At 45.7% G+C, this 23,343-nt stretch overlaps 1 protein-coding gene across 1 annotated transcript; it reads right to left on the bottom strand.

The window, feature by feature from the left end:
- Positions 1 to 516: 516 nt before the first annotated feature.
- AGT (angiotensinogen) lies at positions 517 to 18,668 on the bottom strand. Its single transcript, XM_053298279.1, has 5 exons — positions 18,533 to 18,668; positions 11,921 to 12,722; positions 7,059 to 7,320; positions 4,986 to 5,130; positions 517 to 3,462 (listed from the first exon to the last, which is right to left on the bottom strand). The coding sequence occupies exons 2-5, from the start codon at positions 12,696 to 12,698 to the stop codon at positions 3,253 to 3,255; spliced, it is 1,395 nt and encodes a 464-aa protein (XP_053154254.1). The 5' UTR covers positions 12,699 to 12,722; positions 18,533 to 18,668; the 3' UTR covers positions 517 to 3,252.
- Positions 18,669 to 23,343: the final 4,675 nt, after the last annotated feature.

Raw genomic sequence — 23,343 nt, 5'->3', positions numbered from 1 at the left:
CAGCAGGCCCGGCCCAGCCACGGAGGCAAGCGGTGGCGGCAGGCCCGTCCTGGCCATGGAGGCTGGCGGCGGGGGCGGGCCCGGCCTGGCTGCGGAGGCAAGACCCGGGAGGGGGGGAAGGGAGGGGGGCAGAAGTTGCGGTGGGGAGGAGAGGCGGCTGGGCCCGGAAGCAGAGACTGGGGCAGAAGGTGGGGGGGGGAGAGGTAACCGCCGGCCCCAAAGAGTGCACAGATGCTCTGTGTGGGGTTGGCTAGTAGTTCAATATTGCTTGATAATCGGAATTCCCCCGCCACTGGGATTCCACTGGCACCTCAGGTGGGAAGCCACCATGCACATTAATCTCGCAACATAATATATACCCAGCATGGTTACCGTGTGAATCTAAGGGATCTGTGAAGAAATTAATAAAGGAGGTATACCCAAAGTTATTAAATGTCGAGTTTGAATAGCATCTGTACTAGGACTGGCATCAAGATAAGTGAACAGGAAATTGTAACAAAGAAGAAAAGAATTGACTGGGAAGGAGAGAAGACCTTTATTCTGTATATTTTCATTTTCATAGAAAAATACTCAAATGGTTAGAAGAAAATGGCCCTAAATGGTACTTTCATTAGAGGTTTGTTTAAATGGAATAGTGCAGTTATATGTGTGCATTATTTGGTGGGCATCTGTACAGCTAACACGAGTTAAACAGCTGCAAAATATGTCCCCCAAATATGCAGTTCATTGTTGATTTTCCTTAGCAGAAACACATCCCACTGCTCCAGTCTTGGATACTTCCCAAAGACTGGACCAGGCTATACCATTAGAAACCTTAGGAACAGATTGCCATTTCCACCCTGTGTGGGCTATAGTGGCAAGTTGCTACCTGTTCAGCAGTGTTCCTTCTGGGGAGTGGGCCGGCCCGGCCCCCTCTAGATTTTCAATGTGTGTGCAGTTAATTTTACACCTTCCAGAGGTTTAACCAGGAGGGCCGCACTCTGGATGCATGAGCCTGCACACTCCCACTGCACTGTTGGCTGGAAAAGCACTCCTGCCACTCAGGTGCAAGCATTTGTGGGGAACACTGCTGTCCAGATCCACTGTGACAATACAGAAAATGTCTTGCCATGCCAGGCACCCCATGTGGCGCTGCCCACCAAACCAAGCCCCTCCCTTCATCAGCTTCCCTACTCAACTCTCCCTTGGTAGATATACTCACTTTTTGGTAATGTTTAAGGGAATAGTCCTTGCTTGGTGGGATCCAGCAGTCCTTGGGATTCTTTAAAACTATTTCTTCAATCAAACCCACCAAAGGACATCCCTGGTCTATCTCCTTCTGTCCCCTCACATCTCCACTTGCTGCCACCCCGCCTTGATTTGGCAGCACAGGGGTGCATCGGCACATCAGACTGTTGCCTTTGACCATGGTGCAATAGCACACTGAAACCTTTGCACACTGGCACATTGGTGAAGTATTTTGAACCCAAATCCCACAGTGTGTAATACGAGCATCGTGGTACGTAGGTGTGGAAGGTAGCCGCCCACATGAAAATAAACCTGCATGGAGGACCTCATTCTGATGATGGAAGGATGAGGGAAGCAAGGGCGATAGAGCTGTGCATGCTGGGAAATGTCTTCCCTTGTTCTAACTACCAGGGCTCTATGTGTTTGTCAACAAAGCACTGCAGTGATGAATTGTGTGGGGCCTCTGTTCCTCTCTCCGTCTTGCTCTACCATCCTTTTCTTGCTGAGGAACACCCAAGGTCCAAAACATACAGGGGAAAAGTGGGCTTTCTCCAGTGTGTTTTTGTCCCTTTAAAGCAGGGATTCTCAAACTTGGGTCCTCAGGTGTTATTGGACTTCAACTCCCATAATCCCCAGCCTCAGTGGCCTTTGGTTGGGGATTATGGGAGTTGAAGTCCAATAACACCTGAGGACCCAAGTTTGAGAATCACTGCTTTAAAGGAATGAATTCCAGGGGCACAGCATCCATTGCCAAGTAGCAGCAGAAGGAGAAAAGAGACAACAGAGGGTGGGGCAGCAGCTCCAAGAGGCAGCCAACAAGAAACACAGCCTTCCTAGAATGGAAACATTTTTTAGCTTCTCTGAGCCAACCTCTCTATGGTGGCGGGAGGCGCTTGTGCACAAAACCCAAATTATGGCGGCAGAATTTGGACGACACAATGCTGCCTTCTAACCTCAGGTTTTAGCATCAAAACTCACTACAAACCAAGGGTTCAAATTCAGGTTTGGGAGCAAAAACAGAGCCGTGGTTGGGTGACTAAACCAGGGCTTCATACTTTTGGACAATCACTATCACAACCCTCTGGCACATTTACCTCCAGTTTGGTGTTAGGTCCAAACAGGGCCTATAAGTAAATTGAAATTTAGGCATCCTTTAGAGTAACTCCTGAGTGGTCCATCTGTATTATTGTATTGACAAGTTTCAAGAGTAGTCTTTTGGGCCAAACGAGAGGTCAACAAGTGGTTGCTGTAGAAAACAGAAGCTATGAATCTAATTCCCTCTCCCCCTCCACAGTGGTGACCTGTGATGGACACTGTGATGGGGGGGGCGGTGGCAGAGGACTGGACAGGTGGACACAAAATGGGCTGCAACTGCACCTCTCTGCCTTGCCTCGGCTGCCTCTCTCTTTCGCTCCATCCCGGCTTTAACTTGAGCCATGCAGGCTGATCATTTGGTGGGTTGAGCTGATCAGGCTGGTCATCCCACTGGGGATCCCAACACAGTGAATGACCAACAGCAGGGCTCGATCTGCAGAGTGAGCACACACGGCATAAGTTAAAGCTGGAGCAAGAAAGGAGGAGCAGCTTGGGGTGGGGGAGAAGAGAGAGTGAGATGCAGCTCCAGCAAATTCTGTGACTATGTGCTCCACCCCCCAGTCCCAGGGGCATTGGCTACCATGCTCCATAATATCTCATAGATGTACCCATGTCCTGATTTCAGCATTCATTCCACTTCTCTGGATTTCTGATCAGATGCAAAAATGTAGTAAATTTTCTCCTTACCACTTGGCAGGAAAATACAGATAACTGGCTCATCAAGTGGCTGTAGGTTCATCATGCGGGCGTTAACAGTTGCTCTGCCACTATCTTTATCCCCGAAATGGAAGATTTTAAAATGCAACTGATCAGATTATCAGTTTTATGTCAGAAAAACACATCCATTTTCAAAGCTTCACATGACAATTCATTAGAGCGAGCAGTAAAGCAGTTGCTAAATAAGAAAAAGATGCAACAAAATATCTAAAATCATTTTGTTCTATGAATGTTTGCTCCTTCCAGGGGATTTGTTACTCTGCCCAAATAAAGCAATGTTTTTGATTTGCTTCCATACACTGCTACCAGGAAAGGCCCATTCACGGTTATTTTGAGTGCTGTGGTGGCATTGTGTTCTCCTGAGTGGTCTTCTGCTGGATCCGTCCCACCAGGACTGAGCTCAAATAATTGCTGGTTTATAATCTGCAAGCACAAAGAGATACAGTGAATCTTAGTCTGAGGTTCCACCAGAGTATATGAGAGAGATGGCTCATGAAATGTCAAGTAGATGAAAAGGTATGTAAAAGTGCTAATCAAAAGGACTTTGAGATCAGCATGAAACATCCTCAAGATGTGACTGACAATACTCTTAATAGAAGACTCATGGAATTTGTAGCTGCACTTCACAAAGGCCAGTTGAGGCCAGAGTGGTAAAATATATATACAGATTATTAGAAATACTGCACTACGTCACATCATCAAATAAGGAGGCGATTCTCACAATCAGTGAGAAGCGCCGTAAGGGGGTTTGTGGGGAGAGCGGGCTTAGCCCACTCTCTCCACAGATGATCAGAAGGCAGCCCTGGGTAGCCAGACCGGCTGCCCACACAACTGCCGGCTCCATCATGGAGCCAGCAGGGACTGTGGGGATGGGGGTCCATGCGACCCCTAGAAGTTCCAGGATGCCCCGCGTGAGTGCACGGGGCATCCTGGAGAGACCCCCGAGCCCAGGAGGCTGCTTGCAGCCTCCTTGTCAGGGCTCTCTTCATGTGTTGCTGCACACTGCACACTGCGTTGTGTTTCTGCACACGGCACAATGTGTTGCTGCACACGGCACACTGCAGCAACACACAAGCAAAAAGATGAGGTTTATGGAGCGCTAGCTTTGTTAACTTTGGCTAAGGGGAGGGGTATTTAGGGCAGCTAGCTGCCGGGAGCCACGAGGCTCCTGTTGTAGCACACGATTGCCCCAAAGCGGTCTAGGCTCCCTTAGCCTGCTTTTGGATGATCGTGAGAATCGCCTCACTGAATTGTATTATGTTACCTAAACTGTCTCCATCTTGGTTGAAGTGTCCATAGTTCTTCCTTCATACACTTTGGAATAAGAGGTTGTGAAATGCTAGTCTAGGCTGCTATATTTTCTATTTGCATGTGTTCCACATATACCAGTGGGAAAGTGAAACAGGGTTTGCGACGAGGAATCTGTGAAGAGCCTGCCTCCCCACAGACGAGCAGTTCCGCTTCCTTGGGCTCTGAGGGCTGGGGGTCCTCCAGAGCTCCAATAATGCACCGCAAACTCACAGCTGACAGACAACTGCAAAAACGAGTTTAAGGGAGTGCTTGCTCCTTTAACCTCATTTTAGAGGGAGGCTCTGTAACCACCTCTTGCCACCTCAGTGCAACCAGGACTGAGCCTGATGCTGGCAGAAACACGCATGTGTCAAACTGGGTTGGGCTGGTTTTACATGTGTGTGTCAATAGCCCCTAGGTGTGCTCAACTCTTTCCTAACCCACCATTTTCCTACTTGCAATCACTGCACCGAGTGAGGTCCCCGATGTCCATCAATAATTTCATACCAACGGTCTATTCTTCTTCTTTATTTATTTCTAATGTTTATGTTTTGCTTTTCAACCAAAAGTGCTCAAAGCAATATTCCATAGTTGACATGGAACAGTTGTATAAAATATGGAACGAAATTGTGCTTTATGCAGGAGATGTATTGTACCTTTCTAACAGTCAGGCTAGTGTCACTTAGCATAGTAAGGTTGGCTTTGTTTCCCAGATTTGTAGAAACGTTCATATTCACAATGAGCTCCTGAAGATCATAAATGCTTTTGAGGGAGAACTTTGGCAAAGTCAAATGGATTTCCCTACAGAAAATATAGAAAGAAAATTACAGATTTTTGATTTTTTAAGCGATAGGCAAAACAGTCCCTGTGACCCTCCTGAGCACAGCACTCTTCGCTATTAAGATATGCAGATAGACAGACAATGCTGTGCTTTCTTTAACCACCTAACCTGCTTCTGTGGGCCCTGTTAAAATGTGAGGGTAGGTGATGTTGGCAGCCAAGTATGGAAGAACTGCCAGCTCCTACTGAGCATGCATGCACTCCTGCTACCACCATCATTTCTGTGTTGTCTGAAGACAGAAACGTCGCATGAATGTCAGGTACCCATCTCTGCCCAACATTTGCCCAGCATCTCACACCTGAAGTTGGACAGAGCATGTCTGGCAGAGGTGGGTGCCCACCATTCTCCCCTCAACATCCGCTTGACATGTTCAACTTCTCGCAACATGGAAGTGGGGGCAGTAGTGAGAGCATGTGCTCAGTGGTTCTGCCATACTTGCTTGCCGTTAGATGTGAATCCACCCACATAATCCCTGCCAGCTTGTCTTCTTCAGCCGTTGTTGCTCCAGAATAAACAGCCACTTAAATCTGAATTCCCAAATAATCTTTACAAGACAGTGCGATGGTTGGCCCAATGTCATATTACCTACCAGGAGCTTTTTCAGACAGCGACTTTACCGCAACTTTTCTTTGGGAGGGTGTGTGTGTGTTCATATATTGGCCAGATTTACCCCAAAGTCCATGTGATATTTTAGAGAGCGCTTCACACACGATTCAGGTCCCCCCCACTCCGTATTGGAACCTAGTCCAGTTTATGTCCAACACTGCTTTTTGTGTCCAAGTATCCATTATGCTCCAAACTCACAGTAAAGCCTCGCGCTAAACCCGCAGTAAAGCCTGGTATCTGAAAAGCCTCCTGGTGGCATTTTCTACACAAAGGAAACATTTGCATGTAATGGGAAATCCCACCCCCCACACACGCTTCGCAGACGTTCAAAATTGCAGTCTCAGAGACTACAGAGAGGAGAGGGGACTTGCTGCGTGGGTAGGGGAACTGGCTGTGTGGGCTTCCTTCTGGGATGAAGGACAGCCCCACCAGCCAATCACAGTTGGAACGAGGAAGGAGCTTCCTACCTCAACTCTGGTTACAGCTCACTGAAACTCCAATTCTGTTTTCAGACATAATGCTGCCGGACACAAACCTCAGGTCGGAGCAGCAAAAGTCACTACAACCCAAATTGGAGTTTGGGAAGGGAAATCTCGGTTTCCTTTTCTGAGGGAACCACGGTTGCACATATTCGAACGTACAAGAAACTCAACCTCAGGCTCCTTCACTTCCGGTTTCCCGTTACATATGAATGTGGCCAATGTGGTCTAAAAGCAACTTGTTTCCCATTTTGCATGACTGAGGGATGATCTTGAACTCTGACAGACTTAATGGTTGGGGAGGATTCATCAACCCTTGCTAACTTGATGAGTGGGCCACCGTGTGAAACAGGATATTGGCCTAGATGGGCCTTGGGTCTGATCCGGCCGGGCTGTTCCTATGTTCTATGTTATGTTTTTGAGAAGTAGACCTTAACCTACTTACTTAAGTTACCTTGTTCTGCTATTAACCATTTAGAACATGGCAGGTCTTAGGCAAAAATGTACATTCTCTTTCTTGTTGAATATTTAAGTTTCTTCTGATTTCATCTGATTAAGCCTCTTCATTTGGTAAATATTCTACCCTGGGATCATATAAACTATTTGCTTGGAAATAGCTGCATAACCCCTAATGTCTAATCCTAAACTATTGGGTTATAATCCAGCTTTTAGCCTAGATCTGATCTGGTCTGAATCTCATCCACCTTAAATGAGAAGTAGTAGATATTTCGGACTATTGCTGGCCCCACAAAAGGAAATTCTTACATTCTGATGAGACTCTTAATGTCCCTATAAACATGTACCTTGATGGCAGTAGTTGCCGCCGTTCAGGAGGAAACTTTAGATCAAACCCTTCCTCAGCTTTAGCCAGGTTACTGCCATTAATAGGCTGTAAAAGCAGCAAAAACACATCCTTGTTGACAGGAATTTTGATGATTAAAAGGTTCTCGTCATATTTATGCTCAAAACTGTCAGTTACTCTTATCATAGGCACAGAAACTTTGGTGTCTGAACTGAGCCAGAATTCCTGAGGCTCTTTCAAGGGGAAGGCTCCCTTCACCGTGGCTGAAAACAAAATGGAAACATTGATTAGAGAAAAGGAGCTTCATCTGTTTAATTGGAGCATGTTGGATAAAAAGGCTCTCGTTAACCAATGAACAATATGTACGGATGCTAGTGTACTTATTACATGATATACTCTACTGTTCTGTGCTGAAGCTCACGTGCCATGCATGGGATTCCCAGGTGGTCTCCCTTCCAAGCACTGGCCAGACCCAGAACTACTTAGCTTTAGCCAGGTTGCTGCTTCATGTGCTTTCAGTGGTGGACAAAAACAAGCACAGGAAGACAAATCTATGGGACAGAGTCTAGCATCACACACTTAGAGGGGACATGAAATTGGTGAGAAGCTTCTCCAGAAGCCTCTCCTACTTTCTGTGCTTCTCTCTTGTTCCTCCGCACAAAGCCCCTAAAAAAAGCTTGTGTTTGCCACTCCTTAGGACCTTCGGGATCTAGGCATATCTTCTGTCCTCCTCCCAAGTCCACATACATCCTTACCATGCCATGTATTTTTAAAGGGGTGAGCACCAACAGGGCAATTGCCACGGCTCCCCCACAGTTTTTGTGGTATGGGCAGGATGGTTGTGCCGTCGAGTTGGTGTTGACTCCTGGCGACCACAGAGCCATGTAGTTTTCTTTGGTAGAATTCAGGAGTGGTTCACCATTGCCTTCTCCTGCACAGTATGAGATGGTGCCTTTCAGCACCTTCCTATATCGCTGCTGCCCTATATAGGTGTTTCCCATAGTCTGGAAACAGGAGAGGAGAGCTGGTCTACGAGAGGAGAGCTGGTCTTGTGGTAGCAAGCATGACTTGTCCCCATAGCTAAGCAGGGCCTGCCCTGGTTGCATCTGAATGGGAGACTTGATGTGTGAGCACTGCAAGATATTCCCCTCAGAGGATGAAGCCGCTCTGGGAAGAGCAGAAGGTTTCAAGTTCCCTCCCTGGCTTCTCCAAGATAGGGCTGAGAGAGATTCCTGCCTGCAACCTTGGAGAAGCCGCTGCCAGTCTGTGAAACCAATACTGAGCTAGATAGACCAATGGTCTGAGTCAGTATATGGCAGTTTCCTATGTTCCTAAACACACCAGTGGGGATTTCAACCAACAGCCTCCTGCTCTCTAGGCAGGTTGCTTCCCCACTGTGCCATTAGGTGGCTATGGACAGGATACCATGGTATAATTAATGGATTAGTGTATCCTAAAAATTCTAATGTGTATTTCTGACATGCTTTGATTGATTTTATAGAGAAAAGAATGACACTTATTTCTTAATTTCTGTTAATTATTCCTCATTGTGATCTATGTTCAAGTATTTGGAAATTGCTGGTTTATGGGGAGTGGAGTGTGCGTGAAATACAAACTGTATTGAATTGCTAACAGTAATTTCTTAGGTCGAAGTTATGGCCAAGATGGAAAGAGAAAATGTCTCCTACTACTAGCACCTGCAAGAAAAGTTTCCTGTACATACAGACAGGTCCCCAAATTTACAGAATATACAAATCTTATTATGAGCTCAGGGGGGAAAAAAGATCCCCCCACCCCAGGATTCTAATACTCTTTATCAGAAATTGAAGTTGGGGACTTAACTCTTATATGAAGCAACAAGAAAAAGCTCTGCATCATGAAATCCCTAGAGAAGTTTTTAAAGAGTTCTGAGTTCACAATCAGACCTAATTTAATAAAATATTTCTATGAGATGGCCCCACAGTGACGCATCACACATTTGTAATGTTGGTTAAGTTTTCTACAGGATGCTTATCGTGAAGATTACATGATGGCGTACTATTGAATATTAATACCTGTGAATTTGGCTTATGCTAGGCTACGGAAATTTACCGCCCCCACAAAAAAAAAAATCCCCCCAAATCTGTATAGAAGTATGAAGGTTCCCTTGTGAAGCTAACAGCTTATCAGACATCTCAAATAAAATGTAAAGCATTTTAAAAGTGTGGGATCCAGTTGCTATCATGATGAATGAACCCATTTTCCATAACAGATCATACTTCTGAATTGATGCATCCATTTTAATAATGTGGAATGATCCTCCATCAGACCATTAGTCCCCAGGATTGTTTACATGGACTGGCAGCAGCTCCCTAGGGGTTTCAGGCAGGTCTTCCCCAGCCTCACCTGGAAATGACTAGGGTTGCCTCTAGGACCTTCTGCACGCAAGGCATGTGCTCTGTTGCTGAGCTATGGCCCTATCTCACGTGGGGAAAGTAACTATGTTTTCTGCATGTAGACAGGCCTACTTCTCCAAGTATTTGCTTGAGGGGCACTGGAGCTGGCTACTCTTTCAATCCTCTTTACATCCATACTGTTTCTTCTTTCCACCCTCCCATTCAAGCCTCTAGAAATTACTTTTGGTCAGAGGGAATGAAATGAACCATTCACATGCATGTAAGCTGTGTGGAGAAACGCTGCCTAGTGTATACAGTCCTCTTCTGCAGTGATCTCACATCCCTTTCCACCTGTTCTGCATCCTGCATAAAAAACAGTTTGGGCCCTGGGTATTTAAGGGAACGCCTTCTTCGGTGTGAACCCCACCACCTACTGAGATCTGCTGGAGAGGTCCATCTGCAGCTGCCACTGGCTCGTCTGGTGGCCACTCAGGGACGGGCCTTCTCCGCTGCTGCCCTGAGGCTTTGGAATGCGCTCCCTGGTGAAATAAGAGCCTCCCCATCTCTGACAGCTCTTAAAAAGTCTTTAAAAACACATCTCTTCACTCAGGCTTTTAATTAATGTTGTTTTAAATGGCTTTAATGCTGTTTTAAAATATTATTTTTAAATTTTTAGATTGTTGTAATGTGTGTGTTTCCCCCTCCCCATTTTTGTCTTAATGAATGTTTTACTTTGTTTTTATCCTGTTGTAAACTGCCCAGAGATGTAAGTTTTGGGTGGTATGAAAATGTTTAAATAAATAAATAAATAAATAAATAAATCCTCTCTGTTCTGCTGTAGAGAAGGGGTTCCCAACCTTGGGAAATGTTGGTTTCCCACCTCTCATTATCCCCAGCCCATAATAGTCCAAGGGTCAGGTAGGTCACCTCTGGAAACACCCTCTCTGATGTAAAAGCCCCTTCCTGAAGTTTTCAGCCCCTCTTGTCTCTATCGTTTACATCCCACCCCCCAATTGTTGACCTTTGAAAAGTGCAGATTAGCCAGGGAATCTAGGAGTCTTCCTTGCTGCTGTGATTTCTTGAAAGGTCCCCTCATATAATGTCAGCAGTGCCAGCTCCAATTTTTCAGAGGGCAAGTGGACCTCAGTGTGCCGCACCCCACCCTGCCCACTGCCGTGCCCCCATCCTGCTCACTGCCACCACTGGGAAATAGGAAGTTCCCTCATACCAAGTCAGACCAGATTGGTCTAGATGCTCCACCATGGAGCTATGGCTCCATCCTGCTGCGGGCTGCTCACTGACCAAGAAAAGAGCTGGTGAGTAAACATATGGTGGTGGCAACAACAGCAAGGAGGAGAAGCGGCTGAGATCCCCTGCCAGCGGGTAGGCCTTGCAGGTGCCTGACCGTGCCAACCGCTGATGCTGCTAACTGAGCAAAGAGGCGTCTTTTAAAATGGTGACTCTCTTATATTTAGCAGGGGGAAAGCAACTGGCCCTATCCAGCCCTAGCACAGCATCTCTCCAGTGGCGGCTGCTGGTATCTGCTTTATGTTTCTTTTTAGATTGTGAGCCCTTTGGGGTCAGGGATCCATCTTATTAATTTATTGTTTTCTCTATGTAAACCGCTTTGGGGACCTTTATCAAAAAGCGGTATATAAATATTTGTTCTGTTCTGGCCCTGCACAAGTTATTTGATTGGTGCATTTCACACCTAATAAATTCCCTTGACTAATAGCATATTTACAACAACAAATATTTATATATTAATACTGTCTTTACCCGAATAGAAGGCAGCTGAATGTAAGACAATATCTTAAAAGATAAATACAGGTTATATCTGCATTTATTCCCAAAAGAGCTAGCGCTCTCTCTCTCGCTCTCTCTCTCTCTCTCTCTCTCACACACACACACACACACACACACACACACACACACACACACACACACACACACTATTTAACAAGAAAAATCTGGAGCGGATCTTAGATTCAGGTAAATACAGTATCAGAAATAATGTATTTCTTTTTCTATAGTCAATGGTCTAATAACTCGCCTCAAAAAGTTATTGCCTTTCACCTTTCAAACGTATTCTGGGCCCCTCAGCTATCTCCTTATGTTTTCCTTCTGCTGGTCAGCTAGAGTTCCAAAGTCAGAGATGGAGGAGAGGTTGAGAGGAGAGCCCCAATGCACTGTTTCTTTTATCCCAGACCCTCAAAGGCTCCTCTTGAAACACCAGTGTTGGGAGAAAAGAATCCCCATCGGCCCTTCTATACAGTGCAGACCAAAACTGCTTTCACTGCCAGAAATTTCTGCATACTTCTTGGAGGATTTCCCACATTCTACGACAGTGATGACTGAAAGCACAGACATGTGAATGATGCTGAATGGTGAAGTGATGAAAGCAGCACCCACTTTTCTCTGGGACTGCCATTAGTATTAATATGTGGGAATTCCCCCCCTCTCTCCCCCCCACGCCCAATCCACTTACCTTTGAACTGTGTATAAGTTGCAAGTAGAAGGGTGGTTTGCGGATCAATGTTTGCCAACAAACTCTTGCTTCTGTGAGTATTTTTGCCTTCAACAAAAGCATTGATTTTTTCTGCTGCTTGAGTGGAGTTTCTAAAGTCAACAGTTCGGACCCAAAAAGTAACGTCAGGAGAGCCCAAATTGTGGACAAAGGACTCAGACAAAGGGACACCAGGTGCTGAGAAAAGGCAGAAAACCTTTGAGAAGAGCAGCCCATCAGCTTGCTTGGGGAGCAATGGATCACTGATGAACCTCACTGTAGAGAGGACTTTGTGCCCATCAACTCTGAAGTTGCAGCTTGAATTAATGGTCGGAGACTCAAGTCCTAACAAAATCTGTAAGTCATCGGCTGTTTTTCCAGAAGCCCCTAAGTAGAAGAGCAGCAAAGACTTGTAAATTTCTGTGGGGGACAGAATAATATTTTCATCCTTGTGCATTTCCCTCAGCTTTTGATAGAAGCGAGCACCAAGAACATAAATCATGTCACTGAAGAAATTCACATCCACATATTGGGTTTTTTCTTTGGTCTTGTTCCCAAGACTCTCTTCATAAGGTGGTGTGAAGTCCGAGTCTATTGGGATGGGGATGAAAGTCTTCCCCAGCTGTTCCTGGACTTCAACCAGATTGCAGCCACTTGTCGTGTTATAGGAGATCAGATAGAAGGGGTGGACATAGACCCGATCACAGTCAATGGTGGAGAAGCACACAAAGACACAGAGCAAGCTCACGCCCCAATGCATGTTTAGCTGCAATTTCCACGATGCCTGTTGGGGGTGGGTGGGTAGAGTAAGCATTTTTAAAATTAGTTTGCTAAATGTTTTATTTCCATTTCATACAATGGCTACCCAGGCTATAAACAATTAGGACATCGGTGTAGGATATTGGCCTGGGCAAGGGGGTTGCTACCCTATAGCTTACTAGGCATGTTGGCCCAAATCCCTCAGGTTTCCATTTTCAGCTCCAGACTCGATCTTGGAAAGCATACGCAGGTGACTGCTAAAGCTTATTCATCCTCCACAACTGGCCTTAATTACTCAGCTGTACCAATCAGCAAGATCCTGGTCAGCTCTCGATGTAACTGTCAGCAAAAAAATTTGTTCTGTGCATGCAGCTGTATGTGACAATATCAAACCTTCATTGAGTAAAACTATTAAGTTGTGCCTTAGCACCTGGAAAACCAAAGCTCTGTTCTGCACCACAAGGGCTAGATCCTTTGCTGTCCTTGTGTTAGAGCCCACTGACTAGTCCTGCACCCAGAGAAAAAACGGAAACCGCGTTGAAATCATTGAAATGTGTGGCTTCCTGTCACATCTTCCTGGATGGCTGATCTCCAAGTTCCATATACCAATTCCTGTTGGGTGTTTTCTGATACTAGTATAGCGGGGCCTCAAGGGCTACATGAAATGGTTATTATGAATATTATTGAATTTTGAAACAAAAGAGTTCTTAAAGGAGATTACACAGAAAAAGAAATGATGGTTCCCTATCCCAAAGGAACTCACAACTAAAAAGAAACATAGAGGTCATTTGCACAATCAAAAACTTCCTGGGGTTTGGGAACTGTGCATGCTCCCAATTTTTGGTTGTATGGAAGCAAGATAAGAGGAAAACCTGGGTAGAAGTGATTGTGTGGATGCAAGATAGGAGGAAAACCTGGGTAGCTTTTCCTCCTACCTTGCTTCCACACAATCATTTCTACCCAGGTTTTCCTCCAGTGTTCCCTCTAAGGCATGTGCATGTGTGTGCGCTCACAAATTTTTTAATGTCCGCTCAATCAATTTTAGATCCCGTTCAGGTTTAATCAAGAAGGTTCCACTCTGAATGCACGTGTGCACACACTGTCTTGATACTGCAACCGAGAACAAAACTCATTCTGCACACAGATGGAAAAAAATGAGAGAACACACAATCACTTCTACCCAGGTAGAAACACACAGCTTGTGTTTCCACACAACCAAAAACTGGGAACACACACAACTCCCAAACCCAGGAAGAACACAGTTGTCCATTGTGTGAATAACCTCATAAAGTAGATACCAGCAACAAGCAATGGAGAAATCCTGCACTGGGGCTGGAGAAGGACAGTTGCTCTCTCCCTGATAAATGTAAGAGAATCACCACTTTGAAAGATTCCTCTTTATTTCGTTAGCAGGGGTGATTAAGTTAAGGGGAAAGCCTTTCCAAATATCCCTGGTGTTGTTATCCTGCATCATTACATGGAGAAGGAGAAAATGCTACATCAGGCCAGGTAGGACCAGTTAGAACCTGAGTGTAGCCTACCTGAGGGCTCATTACAGATCAGCACACAACCTTTAGCCAGGTGCAATGAGTTTGCATAATCTTCAGTTAGACATTAGCTGACAAGATGTGCAGTGTACCACGAGCGGTTCAGCACCCCTCACACTACTGCAGGTGTCTAAAATAACCCCGATGCTGTTGTATGCCTGCGCGGATATGCTAATATGTAAAAATTGCACAAGAGCACTTGTGCTACACCACAGCCATCGGAAATCATGGCCACAGCGATGCGCTAGTGCGATCTCACAATTTTACATATTCGTGCAAGAGCGCTCTTGCACAACAGCCATGGTGTTGTTTTAGATGCCCACAACAGCATGGGTGGTGCAGAACCAGCCATGGTACACTGTGGGCAGCAGGTCTGTCAGTGACTTTTGTGGGTTGGGACCTTTGGTTATAGATAGATATAATCTTGGTGGAGAAAAGTATAAAATATGCTATTTTTTGTTGCACAAGTGAGCTAAGAATTATTCAGATCAGAACATAAGAACTTGGACTCCACTGTTTCTGCAGAGTCTATTAAGGTGGTGTTCACTAATCCCTCTTGCAGTATTAGATTGGATCAGTTTCAATCTGTGATGCCTGATGACATGGACAAGCTGCTTGGGGTGGTACGGCCTACCACTTGTTCTCTGGATCCTTGCCCGACTTGGCTGCTTCTATCTAGCAGAGAGATTGTTGGGGATGGCTTAATTAATATCATTAACTCATCGCTGAGGGAGAGTAGGATGCCTCCTTGTTTGAAGGAAGCAATGATTAGACCAGGGTTTCTTAACCTTGGGCCCCCAGATGTTGATGGACTCCAACTCCCATTATCCCCAGCCACAATGTAAATGGTTGGGGGTGATGGGAGTTGTAGTCCATCAACATCTGGGGGCTCAAGGTTAAGAAACCCTGGATTAGACCACTTCTTAAGAAGCCTTCCCTAGATCCCTCAGTGATGGATAGTTATAGGATAGTTATCTCCCATGGTTGAGCAAGGTGATTGAGAGAGTGGTGGCTAACCAGCTCTAGGCAGTTTTGGAGGAAACTGTTTATCCAGACCCATTTCAAACTGGCTTTAGAGCTGGCTATAGGGTTGAGTCTGCCTTGGTCGGCCTGATGGCTGACCTTTACCAGGGAATCGACAGAGGGAATGTAACTCTGTTGGTTCTTTTGGATCTCTCGGCGATTTTTGATACCATTGACCATGGTATCCTTCTGGATACCGCCCCCCCCCACCCGCCACTGCTCTTCCCCCTCCGGCGCTGAAGTTGCCAAAAACATTCTTGGGACGGCAGAGTTCCTCCCTGCCGCCCCTGCCCCTGTTGTTGTCTGTAAGGGTTAAACTAGAAAGAGCTGACGGCGCGCATGTGCCCTTCGCGGCGCGCGCACTCATCTTCGCCGCTGGCGCACCCACGCCACATGATGTATGTAGCGCGCGCCAACGGCAAAGACGAGTGTGCATGCCGCGAAGGGCACATGCGTGCCGCCAGCTCTTTCTAGTTTAACCCTTACAGACAACAACAGGGGCAGGGGCAGCAGGGAGGAACTCTGCCGCCCCAAAAATGTTTTTGGCAACTTCAGCGCCGGAGGGGGAAGAGCGGCGGGGGGGGTAAGTACTACTGCCGCCCCCCTTAAAGACACACTCCCATGCACTGCCAAACCGCCAGAATTCCGGACCGGTCTGGAGGCCTTTTCTATGCCTTTTCCGTGCACACCACTAGGCTTGACTACTGCAATACGCTCTATGTGGGGCTGCCTTTGTACATAGTTCAGAAACTTCAGTTAGTTCAAAATGCAGCAGCCAGATTGGTCTCTGGGGTAACCTAGAAAGACCATATGATGCCTGTCTTAAAAGAGTTGCATTGGCTGCTGATATGTTTCCGGGCAAAATACAAAGTGCTGGTTATTACCTTTAAAGCTCTGAACGGCTTGGGTCTGGGCTACCTTAGAGAGCGTCTTCTTCGGTATGATCCCCATCATTCACTGAGGTCATCTGGAGAGGTCTGCCTCCAGTTGCCACCGGTACATCTGGTGGCAACTCGGAACCAGGCCTTTTCTGTAGCTGTTCCTGGCCTATGGCATGCACTCCCAGCAGATATCCACAATTTAGGCTCGCTGTCGGCCTTTAAGAGAGCCCTACAAACTTACATGTTTGGCCTGGCCTTCCAAAGTTTTTAAATGGTTTTAAAGTATTTTAATTAGCTTTAAATTGTTTAATAGTGTTTGAATTGTTTTTATATTGTTTCTCACTGTGTTTTAAATGGTGTTTGTTTTTGTGTCTTTTTAAATTTGTTGTACACTGCCCAGAGCCTTTGGATGGGGCGGTTTATAAATGTTACAAACAAACAAACAAACAAACAAATAAAAACAGCCCTGCTGGATCAGGCCAAGGCCCATCCTGTGTTCCCTCTAACAGGTTTCCCAGATGTTGTTGACTACAATTCCCATAATCCCCAACCAAAAGCCAATGCAGCTGGGGATTCTGGGAGTTGTATTCAACAACATCTAGGAACCCCTGTTAGAGGGAACACTGGGCCCATCCATTCCAGCCTCCTGTCTTTTTCTAGATTGATAGCACAGAGACCCTTGTGAAAATTTCCCACTGAGAATGCTCCCCTTCCTCTTGGTTTCTATGGAGGGTTAGCTCATGAAGGAGCAACCTCTCTCTTCCCAATCTTTTGCTTCCCCCTTTGGGAAGGAGTGGGGCTGAGCTTCCCTCTAGGTAACCTTAGGCAGTTGTGGACTGGCATGCTGCATAACGTTCTGTGCACATTGTAATATTACGTGCATGTAGTTGAACAAGTGTGCTCTTGCACAAATGCAAAAAGTCCCCTATGCAGTTGTGCAATAGTCTGGCCATGATTTCCTGTGGCCTTCCTATCACACGACTCCATTTGCACAATGTTTGCATTTGCACAAGAGTGCACACACACAACTGCATGCCCGCTACTTTTTAACGCACATGGAACTTTGCGCAGTATGTCAGCCACAGTCTCCAGGTCTACCTATTTAAGAACTGCAAGACGCGTTTTCTCAGAACACATGCAAATTGCCTGTTCTACTAAATTTGTACTCCTACTGTTTCACATTGGGTAGAATACCTTGTATTGTATTATATGGTACTGTATTATATTGTTAATTAATCTAACAGCTTCATCGGTCTGTACTGAAATTCTTGCAGCGCATCTCTATGGCAGCTAAATTTGTACACTACAGAAACACTATTTGTGGTACATAAGGATGGGACTACATGCTTCCACCTCCCCAGCATATTACCAAAGCCTGGCCACCCGCTTCCCCTTTGCAAAGCTGGGCCAGCGGAGCTTGATTTCCAGCAGAAAAGTAGCAAGTGAGAGATAGATGCAGAATCCTTCCCTGCCTGCTACTTCTCCCACCCCATCCTGCTGCCCAGCCACTTTCCCCCTAGCAGGAATTTCTGACCTGAATTAAGGCTGCTAGGCAAATGTAAAAATTCCAATTTTCAAGATTTTCTTGAAGTTCAAGATATGTTAACAGGATCTCAGAGCTACTGAAACCCATTAAAATTATCCCAGCGGCAGCTCAAGAAGGCAAGCATATAGTCCTGCAGGGCTGTAGGCTGTGAAAGATAGCTTTCAACTGCTGCTAAGTGAGCAAAGAGGCACACACACAAAGAGGTGATGATTCTCTTGTATTTAGCAGGGGGAGAGCAACTGACCCTATTCGTCCCCAGCACAGTATCCCTCCAGTGGCAGAGCATTGACATCTGAAGCAACAGCCGCAATGCACTGGACAGCTGTTCTGTATTACTGTACATCTCCCCCTTTTCTCTCTTCTTCAATAGCTACCATTGCATTTATTTTATAAAGCTACATTGCAAGCAAAAGAGTTTGATATTACTCTGCATGAAGTGTATCAACACCAGTTCAAATCTGGTTCAAAGTGTCTGATCTGGTTACCAAAACGATTCTTTAAAGTTGGCTCATGAACTAGACTTGAAGGGGGGCATAACAAATCTAGATGAACCTGAATGAGGACTGAACCTAAATTTTTGTTAGTTTGATTAAAATTAACTTTAATTTAACTTTTAGACATAATGCACACAGTTTGACCTTAAAGTTTTTTACATAGAGCACAGCTTTGGAAAAACAAAGGTCAAAGATCAAACTTGTAACAATGAGGAATTTGAGAGAAATGTAGCAAAATGACTTCCTATCACAAAATGAGAAGAGAATAATGACCTATATACAGCTGCTCCCTAGTTTCAGTCTTTCCCCCTCAACAATTACAAAGGTAGAAAATGAGCACACACCTCTCTCTGACTTGCTTTCTTGGGAAGAGGATCTTGCACTGCTGCCTGTGCTCAGCATCTGCTCTCAAATGACTTTTGGGTTCATATTTTTATTTCCCTGATTGCCTAACCCAGGTTACACATTAGCTGCTTATCTGCTCTGATTTTTGTCCACAGTGTTCTGGGATTTGGGTTTTTCCATGTATTTGTAATCATTGCTCTTTCCTTTCCCAGTGAGAAGAGCAAACAGTTGCCCAGCTGATCCATTTCATCAGTGCTGTGTTTACTTTCTCAGAGCCCTTGTTCTCTTGCTCCTCCGAAGCAGAAGACATCTGATGAGGCCCTCATCTAATGCAAACAGTGGGTCATGTCTGCTAGCTGCAAGTATTTCCAGTACATCTTTTGTACATAGCAAGACCTTTCACACAAGCAGCTGTGGGTGGTTTGGGGTGGGGTTAAAGAGTTCCTACCCTATTTCCCACAGATGAGCAGAACCTCCATTTGGGTCTGCAAACTCTGCACCCAGGCAATGCAGGCAGCCAGGGTCTCCATGTTTGAAACTGGGAGCTGGGTCCTTCAAGAATCCAAATAGCTATCTCAGCATGCATTGTGCTAGCAGTCAACTGGGAACCCTCATTACATTTTCAGCTACCCCCTACTTGGCTACGAAGGGACAGAAGCGGAGACCAGCCCTACTGTCTGTACTGGAAGCATAGAGTCATTGAGTGTGCTTTGCAGAGCAGCAGATGTACAGATGGCAGCCCCTCTAGACACAGCACTCTATCACAAAGATGGCCACTCATTGCTGAGAATGGCTAAAAGGAGCAAATGCACCCAGCCAATCAGCATTCCATGGAAGGACAGCTCCTCTGTTCATCCTACCTTGGTAAAGGGCAGGGTAGAAAAGCTGAGTTATCCATATTTAACAAGCTGTGTTGGAAGGATTCCCATGGGGCCACACACAGGCATAAACAGCTGAATTTACTGCCTTCTAACCTCTTATTGATGGTCTTGTGAATGGGGCTAGTAACTAGAACACAAACACAGAGAGGATGATATTGGGAGCGATGAGTAGAGAAACGAACACATGAAGGTGCCTTGCACTGAGTTAGACCATTGCCCCATCTAGGTGAGTATCATCTATACTGACTGGCAGTGCTTGTGCAGGGCTTCAGCCTGGAGTCCTTCCAAACCCAACCTGGAGATGCCAAGGCCTGCACATGGGACCTTCTCCACATGAGAGCCAGCGTGGTGTAGTGGTTAGAGTGCCGGACTAGGACCGGGGAGACCCGAGTTCAAATCCCCATTCAGCCATGATACTAGCTGGGTGACTCTGGGCCAGTCACTTCTTTCTCAGCCTAACCTACTTGACAGGGTTGTTGTGAAAGAGAAACTTAAGTATGTAGTACTCTGGGCTCCTTGGAGGAAGAATGGGATATAAATGTAAAATAATAATACTCTACCACTACGTTACAGGACTTAGGTTCTGACAACGCTATGTTGACCAACCTACTGTAGTGCATTGTTTCCTACCGTTTCTTCCAGTTTCTTTGGGGGTTTTCTTTTTTATTCTTCCAGCTTGCCATGGAGAAGACCATCTGAGAGTTAAAGCCTTTCTGGACAATGTTTTGAACATGAAATTGCTAAAGCTACTTAAACCAATGCGTTGAACAAGATCAGTCGGTGCATAAGAATAAATATACTTATCATGTACATAATGTAGCAAGCTTGTAGTCATTAATGCCAGTTGGCCACCTCTAAGTTAGGCAGATAACTAACTAGAGGTTCAAGAGGCCAATTACAGTTTCTAAAGACAGGGCAGGTTTAGACGACCACCAGACAGTAAATCAGAGGGAAGCAAAAGTTTCCGGGGAGAACATGCTCCTGGCATAAGCCTCAAGATCTGCTCATTTTGTGACACCTGCATGTTGGGTGGAGAATGTGAGGTTCCCTCTGCTGCCCAACCTTTTCAGCCCAACCTCAAATGTTGGCCCGAAGAGAACATTTTCTTCAGTATGAACTCTGCCACCTATTAAGATCTTCAGGGGAGGTTCATCTGAGGTTGCCACCAGCTCATCTGGTGACGACTCAAAGGTGAGCCTTCTCTATAGTTGCCCCAGAGCTGTGGAACGCACTTCCTGCTAAGATTAGAGCTGTTGGCTTTTAGGAAAAAACTAAAGACAAATCTTTTAGGAAAAAACTAAAGACATATCTCCTCAGCCAAGCTTTTTAGCTATTTGGAAGTTTTATGGGTATTACTTTAATTTGAACTTTTTATACATTTTAATTGTTTTAAAAGTTCTTGGTTTGTTTTATTGCTCTAAACTGCCTAGAGACTTCAGTTGTGGGTGGTATGCACATATGTTAAATATAAATAAAGAAATGTTGATTGTGAATCTTGGATGACTGTCGGGCTGTGGGGTGAAGCCAACACTCTCCACCTTACACTAATGGTTTCAGGCATCACAACATGAATCAACGTTGTGGCTCACACTGGGAGCACATGCTCCCCAGGAACCTCCTGTTCTCCAGAAACCTCCAGTTCCTTCCGACTTACTTTCTGGTGATCATCTGAAGCCACTCATAATGTCTGTTGCCCTGGAGGGGGAAGTCACAAGAAGAGTCTTAAATGGAAGGGATGATATAAGAGAGGTGATTCAATTTTCCCTCTTCTCCCCACACAGCCTGGTATCTGTGCAATGGTGGATTAAGGGAGAAGCAGAGGAGGCATCTGCCTACGGTGGTTAAATTTGAGGAGCAACAACTTTTGCTGCTCCTCAAATTTGGCTGTGTCTCTCTGCAGGTAGCAGTAGCAGCAGGGAGGAGAACATGAGGGGAAATCCACCCTTCCCCCTCTAAATATTGCCACTGCAGGATGAAATGTGGTGTTGGTGGCTGGCTGAGGGGGGGGGTGAGAATGAGGAGGGAAGAGTGCCCCCAATTTTTTTCACTTTTAAAGTTTCAGGAGTGGTCGTGGCCTGTCTCCGGCCCCGCTGCCCTCCATTAACACCCCATGGCTCACGGCATCCACTTGGGCTATGCCTCTGAAGCCGAGCGAGCAAACTACCTGAAACAAGATGGGGAGAGAAGAGCTCACTCAGAGCCCGAGAGGATGCCGTGTGCCATGGGATGTTACTGGCGGGCAGCAGGGCCGGAGACAGGGATCCGCTGCTCCTGAAACTTTAGAAATTTAAAAAATGGGGGCACTCTTCCCTCCTCATCCTCACCCCCCCCCCCTCCCTGCAGCCAGCCACCGATACTGCACCCCATCCCTCCATGGTGATATTTAGAGGGGAAAGGGTTAGGGTTTCCCATTGCCCCCACTCCCCGCAGTGGCAAAATCCTCTTTGTCTATGGGCAGCAAAGAGGTTAATCTGCCCCTGTATCTGTGTGGTCACTAAACATGACTGTTAGAAACAGTTGACAGGCTAAGTGTGAGACAGAGACAGCGACAGCTTTGGAAGAGCCTGGCATAGAAAGGCTGAGCAGGAAGCTGAAGCACTTTAGTGCAGGGCTTGCTGCTCTCTGGGAAGAGCTGTCACCTGTTGCTGATGAACGGGAAAGCTCTGCTATTTCAGCTCTAGCTAATGCTTAGCTTGCATATTAAACAAACCAAGTATTACAAAAGTGCCATATCCCTCCAGTGATCACTCCACCAAATGGAAACCAGAACTTGTGGAGTGCGGTATCCCTGAATTTCTCACTACTCCAAGAAGTGAGGAGCAAGGGCATGTAACAATTTAATTCTTCAAATATTCAGAATGCTTCACATGCATTAAATCAGCAAGTAGAGGTCAATAGCTGAGCGGATGAAAACTGTATTTTGCATGCAGAAGATCTCAGGTTCTATCATTGTTATCTCCAGTTAAAAAGATCTCAAGATGGGGAAAGATCTCTGCATAAAGTCATGGAGAGGTACTGCCAGGCAGTGTTGGGTCAATGGACCAATGATCCCATTCAGCACAGGGCAACTTGCTGTGCTCACCATAAGCAACTTTCAGTAATTTGGGCTGCGCATTTCAGAGAAGTGGTGAGATCGTTCGACAATTTGTACGAGCATTTTGAATTCTGGTCATTCTGCAGGGGAACCTTCAGACTCTGAAGGGGGACATGAATGTTCACTAAATAAAAATGAAATGGAATTAAAATATATGAAAATCATTACAAAAAAAATTAAAAGTTTAATAAAAGGCAAAGAGACAGAAGGGGGCAGGAACGTACTGTCACTTGTCACCCGGTATGTCACAAGCACGATCCAACAGGTGGCCTTAGTCCTAGCACAAGTACATTTCACAATCCACCCAGCACTTTCTATCAGTCACAAGTGATGCACTACCTGGGGGACAAATATTATATTTTCCAGTGACAAGTCACAGCTGCTTGACTACCGGGAAAGTGTGATTTCTCCACATAAGAAGGGTTACCTTGAACAAAGGCATCTAGATCGCACTAGCAACTGCATATGGTTGTGTATGTGAATGGGGAGGGAAATAAATTAGGAAGTCCTTTATCATATTTATGTATGGTGTTTCACACACAAGAAGAGTATGTGTTATAGGGGTACACCAGTGATTTAATGTGGTTTCAGCACACAAGCAAAAAGAAGGGAGCAAATCCCCTTCCAAAAATCCATTCAAGGTATACACAATGAAAGGGACTAGTGGCCGGACACCAGCTAGATTTGGAGGAAACAGGGCATAATCTAGTAGTCATCTTCAACACAGATCAGCTAGCTCAAGATTCCCCAAGCACAGGTGAATATTCAGTTGCTGGAGGCTGCCCCGGACAAATTGGTCCCAAAGTGAACACTGAAGTCCCCCACTGCCATAAGC

The sequence above is a fragment of the Hemicordylus capensis genome, chromosome 1 (assembly GCF_027244095.1).
Source record: "Hemicordylus capensis ecotype Gifberg chromosome 1, rHemCap1.1.pri, whole genome shotgun sequence".
In the NCBI taxonomy this organism is placed as follows: Eukaryota; Metazoa; Chordata; class Lepidosauria; order Squamata; family Cordylidae; genus Hemicordylus; species Hemicordylus capensis.
The sequence above is the reverse complement of the archived record's forward strand: the minus strand, read 5'-3'. Positions and strand labels throughout refer to the sequence as shown.

What these genes read in the sequence shown, in the direction of transcription:
- AGT (XM_053298279.1), bottom strand. Translation starts at nt 12,698, where the DNA reads ATGCATTGGGGCGTGAGCTTGCTCTGTGTCTTTGTGTGCTTCTCCACC. An exon ending in CGGCAACTACTGCCATCAAG is followed by an intron (nt 5,131 to 7,058) that starts GTACATGTTTAT and finishes TATTTTCTGTAG; the next exon opens with GGAAATCCATTTGACTTTGC. An exon ending in CTAGCCTGACTGTTAGAAAG is followed by an intron (nt 3,463 to 4,985) that starts GTACAATACATC and finishes TTGTGCTTGCAG; the next exon opens with ATTATAAACCAGCAATTATT.